The sequence below is a fragment of the Aquarana catesbeiana genome, linkage group LG10 (assembly GCF_042186555.1).
Source record: "Aquarana catesbeiana isolate 2022-GZ linkage group LG10, ASM4218655v1, whole genome shotgun sequence".
Classification (NCBI taxonomy): domain Eukaryota; kingdom Metazoa; phylum Chordata; class Amphibia; order Anura; family Ranidae; genus Aquarana; species Aquarana catesbeiana.
The window spans coordinates 38,308,467-38,323,100 of record NC_133333.1 but is presented as its reverse complement, the minus strand read 5'-3'; the positions used below and the strand labels follow the sequence as shown (position 1 = coordinate 38,323,100).

Here is a 14,634-nt window from a genome sequence, read left to right as displayed (position 1 = left end):
GCCTTGTTTAGGCTCCAGCTAGAGTGACTCAGAGCTTAAAGAGGTTATAAACCTCAATGTGTAACTTGTACATATAGGTAAGCCTAGAATAAGGCTTACTTTTTAGGTACTGTAAAAATCTTGTAAATGTGCGCTGTTTAGGTGATACTGCGACAATGATGTCATCGGCGCATGCGTTCTGAAGAAACGGCCACCCGTGCCGTTTTTTCAGGCGAGTGTGCCGTGACTGGAGGCTCCCGTACGCATGCGCAGAAGTGACGTCATGCAGCTCTGGCCAGTCACACAGGCGCAGTCCACGGCCCAGGAAGGAAGACGGTGAAGATGTGGCCTGCAGCGGGGATGGCGTGGGCTTCGTTGCAGGCAAGTGTCACATAATGTGCTAGTATGCGATGCATACCTGCACATTACGCCTTTACTTTGCAGGGACCAAAAAAAAAAAAAAACCCGGAAAAAATACTTTACTTCCTCTTTAACCTATCTGGCAGATTAACAGAGTAGCAGAAAAGTGAGGAAAAGGTGAGTTAGACCCCTTTCACAGTGAAGGTGCTTTTCAGGTGTAAAGTGCCCCTCAAGCCAGGACGGAAAAAAAGTCCTGCAAGCAGCGTCTTTGGGGTGGTGTGGTATACTCCTAAAACACCCCTGCCATTAAAATCATGGGCAGCGGCACTTTTAACCCCTTGTTAACCCCTTTTTTGAGGTTAAAAGCACCCCACTCCTGCCTGCACAGCGCCGGTAAAGCGCCGCTAAAACTGGCAGTGTGAAAGGGGTCTAAGTGTTGCTTAGGAGGGTGAGAGTTCAATCTGAACTTCAGCATTCCTTCAGTCCTGCAAGTTAGTATTTGCTTACTCTAATTTCACTGTACACTCTGAGTTTCCCACAGTGTGCATTACAAGCTACAGCAAATCGGAGCATGCCTCGTTTCCTGTCAGGAGAATATCCAGGATTATCTAGCTCCTTCCTCCTCAGCCTGACAGCTAGCCCCTTTTCTTTCATTGGATTTCAGTTCTTTCAATCATGGAAGCTCAGAATCACGTGTGGGCTTTACCTAGGATAGTTTGCATTGAATTAGTCTGCCCAGGAATTCCCACTCCTCCAGACTGACATCCACCTATCAAGGAATTTTGATATGTGCATAACTCCTCCCAAAGGCCAGCTCACTGCTTGCATCGGGCCTGGGGGGCTCTTGAGGAGTACCGGGGAAGGGTGCTGTGATGGTTTCAGGAAGCTATGTACAGCACCCTGCAGGCCCCTCCCACAAGCCATGATATGCCTGCAATGCATAGAGAAGCACAGATACCAAGTGATGACATAACAAAATAAAATAAGGTCTTGTAACAAAGATGAAAAGGTTTCATTTAAAAATTAAATTGGCATGTTGATTGGGATGGGGGGACCAAGGACAGCAAATAATTAGCAGAATAAACCTTTTAAGCAAACCTTTTGCTTTCTTCTGCATGTGGGAAAGCACAGGTTTGCTTTGAGGGGAATTTATACCGTTTAAAGCATGAGTGCTAAATTTGTGACCCTCCGGCTGTTGCGGAACTACAAGTCCCATCATGCCTCTGCCTTTGGGAGTCATGCTTGTAACTGTCAGCCTTGCAGTGCCTCGTGGGACTTGCAACAGCTGGAGGGCCGCAGGTTGAGCACCCATGCTTTAAAGAACCACTTTCACTAAAAATGTTAAATTTTAAGAACTGTTATATGAATAACAATGATTTACTACACATAAATATAAATATAACTTTATAGTGTAAGGAAAGGTTGGAACTTCTGTTTTTATTTCTGTACTTGTACTGGAGATATTCTCCACACTTCTGTTTTGGTGACACGAGGGATCAGAAAGACAGCAGGAAGTGTTGGCAAAGCCTTCTTAATGGGTGGGGAAAGATTAGAACTTAATTGCTTTGTTCTTGTGACACCCTTGCCCCCCTCCCCATATTTTTGCCCTGGTGTCACAAAGATAAAAAAAAAGTAAGGAGACCTCTTAACAGCAGTAATAACCTGAGTGTTTTAACCCTCTTCCTCACCGTATTTATAGCTAAAAAGAAAGTTTTTTTGTTTAAGCAAACCTCTTCTACCCCCCCCCCCCCCCCTTTTTTTTTTTCTTTTTTTTTTTTTAACGAGGATTTAAATCATTTAATCATTGTAATTGCCAGTAGTATAGATTGTCTTGGCCCCTGTCACTGTCACGTTTTTTAATGAAAGATGCAGTTCTCAATTTCTGTTATGATATAGAGGGTGTTTTCCAAGATGTTATGATTTGTGCCTTCCTGCAGTACCTCAGTATAATGTAGGGGGTGCTGTAGTACAGGTGGGTGATGTTATGCATCACTATATAGTGATATAGGGAGTGTTCTGCTCCAATGAGCTTTTGCCAAAGATAATGATGATTTTCAATCCTTCACAGGGGGATGTCGGCCTGGCCATGGGCAAATTGTATGGCAACGATTTCTCTCAGACAACCATTTCACGATTTGAGGCACTTAACTTAAGTTTCAAGAACATGTGTAAGCTTAAACCGCTGTTACAGAAGTGGCTGAGCGATGCAGGTAAGGCAGATCGGTCTTGGATGCAACAGCTGATCTCTTTTCTAGCCCCATTTTCTGGCTACTAATTATCGATCTCTCTGCCTAGAATCCATGTCTGTGGATAGCACTCTGCCTAGTCCCAACCCACTGAGCAGCCCCGGGGGAGTGTATGATGGACTCCCTGGCCGTAGACGCAAGAAACGCACCAGCATCGAGACTAATGTGCGCTTTGCACTGGAGAAAAGTTTTATTGCGGTGAGACGGACATAGTTGACAGTAATGAGACAACTTGCATGCATAATGTAAAGAAATAGCGTGAGGACTTGGCCGCTGCAATACACGTGGCAGTACAGGTTGTGTTGGCATGCATTTTTATGTATTTTAAATAACCAGGAATAACAGAGTATGAGTCAATGCAAAAAAATGCCGGATTTTTTTGCAGTGTACTGTAAATGATCAGGTCCTATGAAAATAACCTGTTTTCTCTTGACCATGTATTTTTGGTAAATGTAGTAAAATGCATCCATTGTGAGTGAGCCCCTAGTGGTTGTAAACCTTTTCATATACACAGTGAAGTGACTGGTCTCAGGTGATACACAGAGATGAAACAAATCCTCCTACGTAAGTTGTAGCTATTCATCTGCAGTCTTCTCTTCTCTACATCCATACAAAGTTCCGAATTTATAAAGCTTGTCTGAACTTCCAGAAAGCAGGGGACGGGATGCTGAGATTACACTATACAGAGCACAGTACGGAGAGCTGACTGGAGGGAAGGAACCCCCCCCCTTTTTCACACAGCACACAGGAACAGACCTGAGGCTGTCAATCTCAGGCTGTGTTCTGGAGCTCCCTCCCGTCACCTTTTTACTGGTGGTGTCAAGAAAAACTTGTCGAAAGTGATGCAGATAGCACAGGAATTGGGGAGCAAAGAGGAATTATACTTGGGAGTTGATTTACTAAACTGAAAAGTGCAAAATTTAGTGCAGCTCTGAATTTATTTTTTTTGTCAAAGCTTGATTGAACAAGCTGAAGTTAGAAACTGATTAATTTCTATGCACAGCTACACCAAATTTTGCACTCTCCAGTTTTAGTAAATCGACCCCCTAGTGCTCTGGAAAAGCAATATATATATGCTCTGTTCATTTTTTATGTCTGAGGTTTACAACCACCTTTAACTTCTTCAGATCCGCACTATAGCCGAATGACGGCTACAGCGCGGACCTGCTTTGTCAGGAGACGTCTATTGACATCCTCCTGTGCCCGAGCGGCCTGCGTGCCTCCTGCAGGGCGCGCGTGGCACGCTCTGTGATCAGCGAGTCTGAGACTCGCTGGATCACAGATCGGAGTAAGCGGTCGATCCCGACCCCTTACCACGTGATCAGCTGTCAGCCAATAACAGCTGATCATGTGATGTAAACAGAGCCGGTAATAGGCTGACAGCGTGAGGAGTAAAAAAAAGCGATCACTGGTGGCTGTGAGAGGGACATCAGTCCCGGTCATGGAGAGCTGCCGCCAGCTCCTCAGTGCCCACCTGTGCCACCTGCCAGTGCCACCTAGCAGTAGACAACAGTGCCGCTTACCAGTGCCACCTATCAGTGCTCACAATCCGTGCCTCATCATCAGTGTCACCTATCAGTGCCATCTATCAGTGGTACCTATCAGTGCCATCCATCAGGGCCCATCAGTGCCATCCTATCAGTGGCCATCAGTGCCGCCTTATCTGTGCCTATCAGTGCCCACCAGTGCCGCCTTATCAGCGCATATCAATGAAGGAGAAAAATTACCTGTTTGCAAACTATGAAACATGATTTTTTTTTTTTTTGTAAAATTTTCCATCTTTTTTTGTTTGTTTAGTAAAAAATAAAAATCCCAACTGTGATTAAATACCACCAGAAGAAAGCTCTATTTGTGTGAAAAAAATGATAAAAATTTCATTTGGGTACAGTGTTGTATGACCGCGCAATTGTCATTCAAAGTGCGTCAGCGCTGAAAGCTGAAAATTGGTCTGGGCAGGAGGGGGGTTTAAGTGCCCAGTAAGCAAGTGGTTAAAGGCTAAGTTCACCTTTTGGAGAATGATAGAGCTGGAGGCAGTGTCTTCAGGAGCCTGACATTGCACCCGTGATCTAAGCCTGGATGCAATGGTCTGTAAACCAATATTTTATCTATTATAGGTACTTGTATAGCGCCCTCAATTCAAGCAGCACTTTACATATAAAGTGAGGGGAAAAAAGTATTTGACCCCCTGCTGATTTTGCGCGTTTGCCCACTGACAAACAAAAAAAAGTGATCAGTCTATAACAAACAGCTATCTCTTCAGAATAACAAAAGATAGGAATCTGAAGGTTGTTTTTTTTTTTTTTTTAAATCCCTGCAGTGTACACGGATCAGCCAGAGAGGAATGTTGTTTTTTTTTCTCAACAAAAGTGGAGTTACTCTTTAACCTTTTTCTACTCAAACCAAAACTAAAAAGAAAATGATGTTTTGGTTATACATACTCTTGAAACCAGGGCTGGACTGGGACAAAAATTTGGCCCTGGACTTCATCCAGACTGGCCCACTTTGACAGGTCTCTCCCATGCCGGCTTGCCACCCAAGCCCCCCCCCCCCCCCCACACACTAGCCATTAGCCGTTCTACATTATTTCTCTTATAGGCAGTACCAGTGGGGAAGCTAGACATTATTTCACCTGGGGCAAAGAATCAGTTTGGCGCTCCCCCCCCAATGGGACAAGATTAGGCAGGAAAGTGAGGCCGCCCTCCTTCCAGATCGTATGATGAGCTTCTCAGTGTTGACTCCTGAGCATCATGTCTGTATTCAGGCGCGCTGCATAACTAGCCAGGGAGAGGAGGTGAGCACTGCGGGGGGGGGGGGGGGACGGACAGAGGACTGGAGGGAGGCAGCGGTCCACTGTCACTGAAATCGGCCCACTGAGCCATCGGCCCACCGGGAAACTCCCTGTAGTCCCAATGGCCAGTACATGCCTGCTTGAAACTGTTGTCAGGAACAGAAAGCGGACAGCTGCACATCTGTACAGTAAATGTCTGCTCAAGATCCCGGGGTATCTGAAAATTGGAGCGCTCCAATACGGAAATTTGGACATTGGTAGGAAAAAGTTGAGATCTGTCTGTCCCCCTTCTCTCCCCCAGCACCTCACTATTGGTGGTATTATTATTATTATTATTATTATTATTGCTGCCCAGTAGTGATATGCTGGGGATGGGAGAGGGAGGGCCAAAGCTTGACTTTTTTTTTTCACTGACATTGAGCAGCTGGCTTGTGATGTGCGCAGCCTCCGGCAGGTGCTTCCTTTTACTGCCTGGGGAGAGTATAATACGTTTAACAACAAAGCGTGTCTACTAGGAGAGCCAGTCATCCCTCATTAAAAATATAACAATGCATACTTACACTGAGCATGCTTTGTTGTAGTTATCCAATCCATTATCCAGGTGTATTGTCTAAACCATGTGTGTTTTTTTTTTTTTTTTTTCTGTTTGTAATTTTGCACCATGATTGCTGCACCTTATACAGTAAATTCTACAGTTTCAATTTACAGTGCCTTGCAAAAGTATTCACCCCCTTTTTACCTATTTTGTTATATTACAGCCTTTAGTTTTTTTCAATGTTTTTTTAATCTGAATTATATGAGATGGATCAGAACACAACAGTCTAAGTAAAATTAGAAAAATATATACATAAAACTATTTCTCTTTCGTTCATTGACGGACACAGCACTCTTAGTCTTGACCTTAGGGTTATATTACCACCTCTAGGAGTAGGACTAGGCAGAACATAAAACAACAAGCACAGCACCGCCCAGGGGCGGTCCTTACTGGCAGTAACCCCCCACTCTGCTCCCGCCAGCTCAGTTTTTTCTGCCTAGTCTAGTAGAAGGACCTGGCTCTCTGCTGGGACCAGTGAATCTCTGAATTTTGTTTTTTTCTTTTTGTTTGTGGGTGGAGTTTATTATTTTTTTCTGTGTTCCCACCCCTTGTTTTTGGCACTGCTTTGGGATGTCCCTAAGGTCAAGACTAGGAGTGCTGTGTCCATCAATGAACGAAAGAGAAAATTGGATTTTTTTCCACTTACCGTAAAATCCCTTTCTCTGAAGTTCATTGACGGACACAGCACCCACCCCTCCTATTTATGTTTGTATTGCTTCTTGATGGACTGAGCTGGGGGTTACTGCCAGTAAGGACCGCCCCTGGGCGGTGCTGTGATTGTTTTTTTTTTTTTATGTTCTGCCTAGTCCTACTCCTAAAGGTGACGATATAACCCTAAGGTCAAGACTAAGAGTGCTGTGTCTGTTAATGAACTTCAGAGAAAGGGATTTTACGGTAAGAAATAAAAAACGTATACTTGGCATGTGCGTAATGTATTCAACCCCTTTGTTAGGAAGCCCATAAAAAGCTCTGGTGCAACCAATTGCCTTCAGAAGTCACATAATTAGTGAAATTATGTCCACCTGTGTGCAATCTGTGTCACATGATCTGTCATTACATATACACACCTTTTTGAAAGGCCCCAGAGGCTGCAACACCTAAGCAAGAGGCACCACTAACCAAACACTGCCATGAAGACCAAGGAACTCTCCAAACCAGTAAGGGACAATGTTGTTGAGAAGTACAAGTCAGGGTTAGGTTATAAAAAAAACATCCAAATCTTTGATGATCCCTAGGAACACCATTAAATCTATCATAACCAAACGGAAAGAACATGGCACAACAGCAAACCTGCCAAGAGACGGCCGCACACCAAAACTCACAGACCGGGCAAGAAGGGCATTAATCAGAGAGGCAGCACAGAGACCTAAGGTAACACTGGAGGGGCTGCAGAGTTCCACAGCAGAGACTGGAGTATCTGTACATAGGATGACAATAAGCCGTATGCTCCATAGAGTTGGGCTTTATGGCGGAGTGGCCAGAAGAAAGCCATTACTTTCATCAAAAACAAAATGGCACGTTTTGAGTTTGCGAAAAGGTATGTGGGAGACTCCCAAAATGTATGGAGGAAGGTGCTCTGGTCTGATGAGACTAAAATTGAACTTTTTTGGCCATTAAAGAAATGCTATGTCTGGTGCAAACCATCACATCACCCAAAGAACATCATCTCCACAGTGAAACATGGTGGTGTGGGGATGTTTTTCAGCAGTCAGGACTGGGAAACTGATCAAAGTTGAGGAAAAGATGGATGGTGCTAAATACAGGGATATTCTTGAGCAAAACGTGTGATTTGAGGCTAGGACGGAGGTTCACCTTCCAGCAGGACAATGACCCCAAACACACTGCTAAAGAGACACTTGAGTGGTTTAAGGGGAAACATGTAAATGTGTTGGAATGGCCTAGTCAAAGCCCAGACCTCAATCCAATAGAAAATCTGTGGTCAGACTTAAAGATTGCTGTTCACAAGCGCAAACCATCCAACTTGAAGGAGCTGGAGCAGTTTTGGAATGGGCAAAAATCCCAGTGGTAAGATGTGGCAAGCCCATAGAGACCTATCCAAAGCGACTTGGAGCTGTGATAGCCGCAAAAGGTAGCTCTACAAAGTATTGACTAGGGGGGTGAATAGTTATGCACATTGACTTTTTCTGTTATTTTGTCCTATTTGTTGTTTGCTTCACAATAAAAAAAAATAATTTTTAAAGTTGTGGGCATGTTCTGTAAATTAAATGATGTAAATCCTCAAACAATCCATGTTAATTCCAGGTTGTGAGGCAACAAAAGACGAAAAATGCCAAGGGGGGGGGGGGGGGGGGTGAATACTTTTGCAAGGCACTGTATAAAGCTCCCTTCCCCTTCAAATAATCTTTATCCTTCCATGTACTTTCGGACGTTTTCCAGTTTCTCATTTTACTAAATGCTATCAATGATTTTCTACAGATATTTTAGCCTGATTCTAACATCCTTTTATCCACATTGCAGCTCACAGCAGCCTCTGGAGACGCTTTATAATGTTACATCTCACCCCCCATAAAGAATATTCAAGATTTACAATCCATACCCGTAACTAAAATGATGAAAGCCAAAGGTCCTTTTTGTTAAAAATAATGAATATCGTGGTTGACCCCAAGGAATTTTTTGAATTTATTATGAAAAAGAGGACAGTAATGCTAGACATACACTATACGAAAAATCGTTCAAACTCCTTTTAGAATAACAAACGCTCGGTCGTGAGAGCAAACGACAGTGTCATCATGTAATGACTGAATTTTGAGCGATAAATTCAGTGGATTGTTCAGTGGATATAAAGTAATACGTTTTTTGTCACATATGCGCAGTGCGAACAGTTCAATTTTTAATGGGCGAGAAATGCGTTCAATTTATCATTTGTTTAACAGAAGTTTTCCAACCTGTTCCTTTGATTTTTTTATTTTTTATTTATTTTTTGTCTAGCATATGGGGACCATTAGTTACATGCTCCTTCTTCTTATTTGGAAGTATTGGATACTTGCTTTTTATACACGGCAGTGTATAAAAGAGCAGTATGTGCTGCTGGGAAGGGGAGCAGTAATACTTTCACTGCCAATGAAGTGTTCACCATGGGGGAGATTTACTAAAACTGGAGCATACAAAATCTGGTGCAGCTCTGCATTTTTGGTGAGTTACTCTCAAAGGGAAATAAAGGGATGCAGACCCTGCCATTTTCCTCAGAACCCTGCAAGTGCAGCTTTGCATAGCAACTAATCAGCTTCCAGGTTTTATTGTCAAAGCTTAAAGTATAACTAAAGGCAAAACTTTTTTTTTTTTTTTTTTGGATAAAGTGGAGAGGAATTGGATCCACTGTCAGTTTTTAGACCCCTTTCACACTGAGGCATTTTTCAGGCTCTTTTGGGCTAAAAATAGTGCCTGTAAAGTGCCTGAAAAACAGCTCCCCTGCAGGGCTTTCACACTGAGGCGATGCGCTGGTAGTACGTTAAAAAAAAAAAAACTCCTGCAAGCAGCATCTTTGGGGCTGTGAAGGAGCGGTGTATACACCGCTCCTTCACCGCTCCTGCCCATTGAAATGAATGGGCACTGCTGCCGAACTGCCGGTCGTTTTAACCTTTTTTGGCCACTAGCGGCGGTTAAAAGCGCCCTGCTAGCGACCGAAAACCTCTGCTAAAACGACGGCAAAGCGCCGCGCCGACGCCCCAGTGTGAAAGGGGTCTTATTGCTGTCCGTGCCCCCATTCTGGAGATTCACCCTATTGTCCTGTTTACCGTTATCATTGAAAGTGAAAGTAAAAGAAAAAATCCCAAATTTTGGGTTGCCCCCAGAAAGATAATAGAAGGGAAATCTTCCAACGGGGGCACCAGTTCTGGTGACTTGGGGGTCCCCAAAGAATTCCTTTAATTTACAGGGATTTCCTCCCACTTCTGTTTTAGCTATGGGACAGAAGGTGAAGGTAAATCTCCCCATTAGAACAAGGAGAGCAAAAATAAACCTTACAGAGGTTATAACCCTCCCTTGAGTATTCTGTATTCCCCTATCCAAAATGGGGGAAAAAAAAAAAGTTTTGCCCACAGTTCTATTTAAATTTGAACAAACTGAAGTTAGAAGCTGATTGGTTACCATGAGTGGAAAAAAAATAATTGTCCAGAAATGAAAAGGTCAAAGAAGCGCTGTTACTTTGCTCTGCATGGACAACAACCAGGTTTGCTTTTAGGCAATGTAATAAAATGTAGGTATTGATGATAGTTTCCCAATTTATGTTTTCCCGTATTTTTTGTGCTGTACTCTTGTTGCATTCTCTTATGCCTTATCTGTTCTTTACTGTGCCACCCAGAACCAGAAACCTACCTCCGAGGAGATCCTTGTGATTGCTGAGCAGCTGAACATGGAGAAGGAAGTGATCCGCGTGTGGTTCTGTAACCGTCGACAGAAGGAGAAGCGCATCAACCCATGTAGCAGTATGCCACTCATCCCCACCAGCCAGGGCAAAGGGCAGATGTATGGGACGCATCTGGTAATGAGCCGTCCTGTCTTCTCAGCATGACATGGGGAAGCTGTATGGGGCACATGTGGTGACCACAGTCTCAGTTCAAACACTAAGAACCATTTGTAGTCACGGAATCCAGGCAGTGCCTATACATAGTGGCCAGAAAAATAGATCCCCCACTCTTGCAGCAGAAGTGGGCCCACTTTTTTTTTTTTATTTGTAGGCTAAGACATGCCACACTAACTCCACTTTCACACCTTTTTTGCATGTGCATAATCCAACTCCAGCCAAATTTTTAATTTTTTTAATCTTAGTTTTGGAGGGGTTGGAACCGCTTTTTGTCCTTTGATTGCAGTCCTCTTTTGGGAGCTTTCACCTCACTTCCTGTTTTAATTGATTAAACAGGAAGTGAGAGAAAAAAAATCACCCCACTAAGAACACAGCATCAGTCTTGATATGAGGACCTTAGACCACTGAAGCATAGGGATGCTGAAGGGTCCAGCCTAGAAGTGCAGAGGCTTGGGTACAGTAAGTAAAACTTCTTTGCCCCCTAGACCTAAACAAGTAGTTAACTTTAGTTGGGCTTTAAAGCAACTCTGTTGCCTCTCATTTTTTCCTGCAAAAGGTGGAGAATATTTAGAGTATCAGTCCAGTAGGTGGTTAGTCTTGTCTTCACCCTCTTGAAGAGGTACAGCACTCAAAGAATCTTCTGCATCTGACACACTTATGCTTGGTCCCCCTTGCTGGACACTGTGGTTCCACCCACTAGCTGCCTAGATGTCCCCACTGTGTCTTGTTGGGATATGGGGACTGGTGGTTGGAACCACACTGCACAGTGGGGGAGTCAGACAACCAGCACTTCCGTGGCACAGATACTAAAGATTCTGTTGGTGGAAACTGGCCAGAGAGATACGTTTTAAGAGGTCTATTTTTATAAGGCCACTTTCACGCTGAGGCATTTTACAGTCGCTTTTGCGCTAAAAATAGCGCATGAAAAGCGTCTGTAAACTGCCTCTTCTGCAGCTCATAAACCCTAAATCAATTTTTTCAGTATTTTTGGCATAATTCTTCACTGTGTACACCTATTTTAAGCAAATACGTTGCAAAGTTTTTTTTTATCTAGAGATCCTGCACTTCTTGTTTCAGCCTGACAACGCTAATGTGCACGATCAGGTAGACAGGCAAATGGCCTACTGAAGAAGCATACACAACAGGCTAACAGTGCTCAAAACAGTGAAATTAGTACTGCTTGAAAGCCTCCCAAACCTCTGTCAGTCGGATCAGCATATGAATTGACTGGTGCAAGACAGACCGAATCGGCTTGTCAGGCTCTAGTAGACTTCAATAAAATGGTGACGTTCTGCACACAGACACTGACTCACTGTTGCACAAATGTGTTCTCCACCTACGATTAGGCCCCGAAAAGGGCAAAACGTGTCTGAGGAGTTTTCCTACAGATGGAAAACAGGAGCTGAAAGCATCTTTTAATCGTCTCATTACATTTATGCAACAGAGAGTTGGTGTCTGTGTGCGGATGGTCACCATTTTGTTGAAGGCTGACAATGCTGTTGCTAATTGAAAGGCTCACTAGCATTCTCAGCCTGTGACAGGAAGTGCGGATAGATTTTATTTTTGCATACACTTTATTGTTGGGCAAATGTTTCTTTGCATTGTGTGTATAAAATGTTATATATAATTTTTTATATATTTATTGCTGAAGGGGAAGAAGACATTTTTTTATTTTTTTTTATTTTTCTATTTTTTTTAAATAGAAAATTGCACTGACACTCTTAACAAATTTATGCTAGGCATGGATATTCACCGTACAGACACTGGCAGTGATCCACATGTCTTGCACCATACAGCAACCCCAATTTTTACCTCCTGTCTCTCCTCTGTTTTCCTCATCCACCCTTCACAGTCTCATATCTCCTCCTTTCCTTGATCTGCTCCAGGTGCACACCCCGGTGTCTGCCCCCACGCTCACTTCCCAGGCTTCCAGTACTCTCAGCACAACAGGTAACCGGCCACCCATTCTCCTTGCACCCTATAACCCTCCATGCTCACTTCATTTTCGGCTGTTTTTTATTTAAAGGTCAGTTCTGTCCAAACCTGATATGTCTGTTTTTTGGGTAGGCATCTAAAGGTTAAATCACCCCCTGGCTTCTCAGACAGTGAGATATCCCCACTAAGCTATAGCAAAGGTGTCCCCGCTAATATGTATGTTCTAGATTTTAAGGAATCCATTTGGAGAGATACAAGATTACAGTATGTGATTTAGCTTTCCATCTACCCCACAGTTTTCATTTTTGGGTGGAAGTGACCTTTAAAATTGAAGTTTATTCTGCTTTATTTTTTGCCTTTCCTAGTTCCTCCTTTATCCCCACATCAACATGCTAATGCAAATTGTAATAAAAACCTTTCAGTTTTTCATTACATACCATATTTTAGACCCAGTGATGTCATCACTTGAATTGATGACTAAATCATTTCACGAGCAGAGCAGTTTGGTTGGGAGGTGTGATGAATCCTCTTTTTTTTTTTTGTTTCTGATTTGTTCTATATAAATGAATTAAATGGACTTGTCAGGCATTGAAAATGTTTTAATCTGATCTCCAGGCAAATGGCTAAATACGCACATAAAATAAATACGTAGTAGCTGCTTTACCTCTCAAAGGATTCATATTTCTGTTCATTCAGCCCTAAGATTTACACAGCTCTGCCACACAAAACAGCCCTGTCTAGCAGGGGAGGGAACCTGATTTTCTCTGCTGCAGTTTAACTTTAACAGCTCCCCTCCCCCATCCTGTTTATGGACAGTAAAAGGAGAAGCAGCACACTGATGAGCTCATCTCTGTCACTCTGCTCTCTCCTCCTATGTTTCGTTCACTAGAGCACACTTGATTAGCTCTTTGTGGTGCTTCTCCCTCTTTCTTTCTAAGTACTGTTGCTCTACCGAGTCAAATTCAGTTTCTTATGCTGGCACTCCATATAGAACCAAGTTAAAGTGATTGTAAAGTCATTTTTTTTCTTTTTTTTAATTAACAAACATGAATTGCACAGAGCAGCCTTCCAGTCCCCCACCAGTGCTCCTGGCTCTCCCTCTTCTTGGTGTGCCTAGGAAGTCTCTTCCTATTGTGGTACACCAGTAGGCACTGCCTGCACCCATAGACACAGAGAGCACGGCTTTACCCCCGCCCCCTGCTCCCTCGCCAGAGGATTTGACTGACAACAGTAGGAGCCAATGGCCCAGGCTTGGGGGGAGCCACTAAAGATGGGCACAGTGCTTTTTTGAGAGAGAGCCTAGGTAAGTATAAGGGAGGGGTGAGGGGGGACACTGTTACTTAAATTCTTTTTATTTTTTATTTTTTTTTTACCTTAATATAGGGAATGCATTGAGGTAAAAAATGTTTAGGCTTTACAATCACTTTTAATAGATTTTCATTTGGAATCTAAAAATTTGATCCAATTGTATTTTATTTTAACACACAAAAATGCATTTTATTTATTATGGTAAATATGGACTAAAACAGATAAAAATGTATTATTTACCACTTGCAGCTAGCAGATGGAGCTCTAAGCAAGTCTAAAGTCTCACATAGTAGCTGTTGTGCTGCACAGAGACCTGAATGAATCAGAGGAGGACCCTTCCCCTCTGCTAGTAGAGACAGTAATGTTCTTATTGGCTGATTGGTGTTTAAAATAACATTTTATACAAATGCTAATGAACATAAAAATCTTATCAAAACCATTATCACTTCCCTTTTAAAGATAACCTCTTGATTTATTACATCCTGTTGTAACCCAATCAATGGGTCTGTGCCTCACTTGCTTTCTCTGTGTTTCAGTGACTACCTTACCTTCCGCTTTGGGGTCTCTTGTCCATCCTCGTCCACCTTCCAACACAGCGCCCCCCTCTGCCACACCCCCACCAAGCAACAGCACAAGCGCCAGCCCACAAAGCAGCACTCATTCTGGGCTTAGCCTGACAGGACTTAGCCCCAGTACAGGGTAAGTGATGGAAACCAGCATGGGGACAGTTATGCTTGCAACAACCACAAGATGCTTTTAAGTTTTTTTTTTTCCTTTCAGTGATCAAACATGGAAAATAAGACTCTGTTGTAATGTCTGCAGAAAGTGGGCAGAGCTGGGAACTCAAGTGCAGGGGTTATGATGGCAAAAGGTTCAAGGA

At 43.2% G+C, this 14,634-nt stretch overlaps 1 protein-coding gene across 1 annotated transcript in view; it reads left to right on the top strand.

Annotated features, from left to right (window-relative positions):
• POU2F2 (POU class 2 homeobox 2) overlaps positions 1–14,634 on the top strand; it is a 76,735-nt gene that overhangs the window by 36,363 nt on the left and 25,738 nt on the right. Inside the window, exons 10-14 of the mRNA XM_073602022.1 lie at positions 2,408–2,549; positions 2,635–2,783; positions 10,290–10,469; positions 12,398–12,461; positions 14,291–14,453. Coding sequence (XP_073458123.1) covers positions 2,408–2,549; positions 2,635–2,783; positions 10,290–10,469; positions 12,398–12,461; positions 14,291–14,453 — 698 coding nt within the window. The remainder of the gene's footprint in view (positions 1–2,407; positions 2,550–2,634; positions 2,784–10,289; positions 10,470–12,397; positions 12,462–14,290; positions 14,454–14,634) is intronic.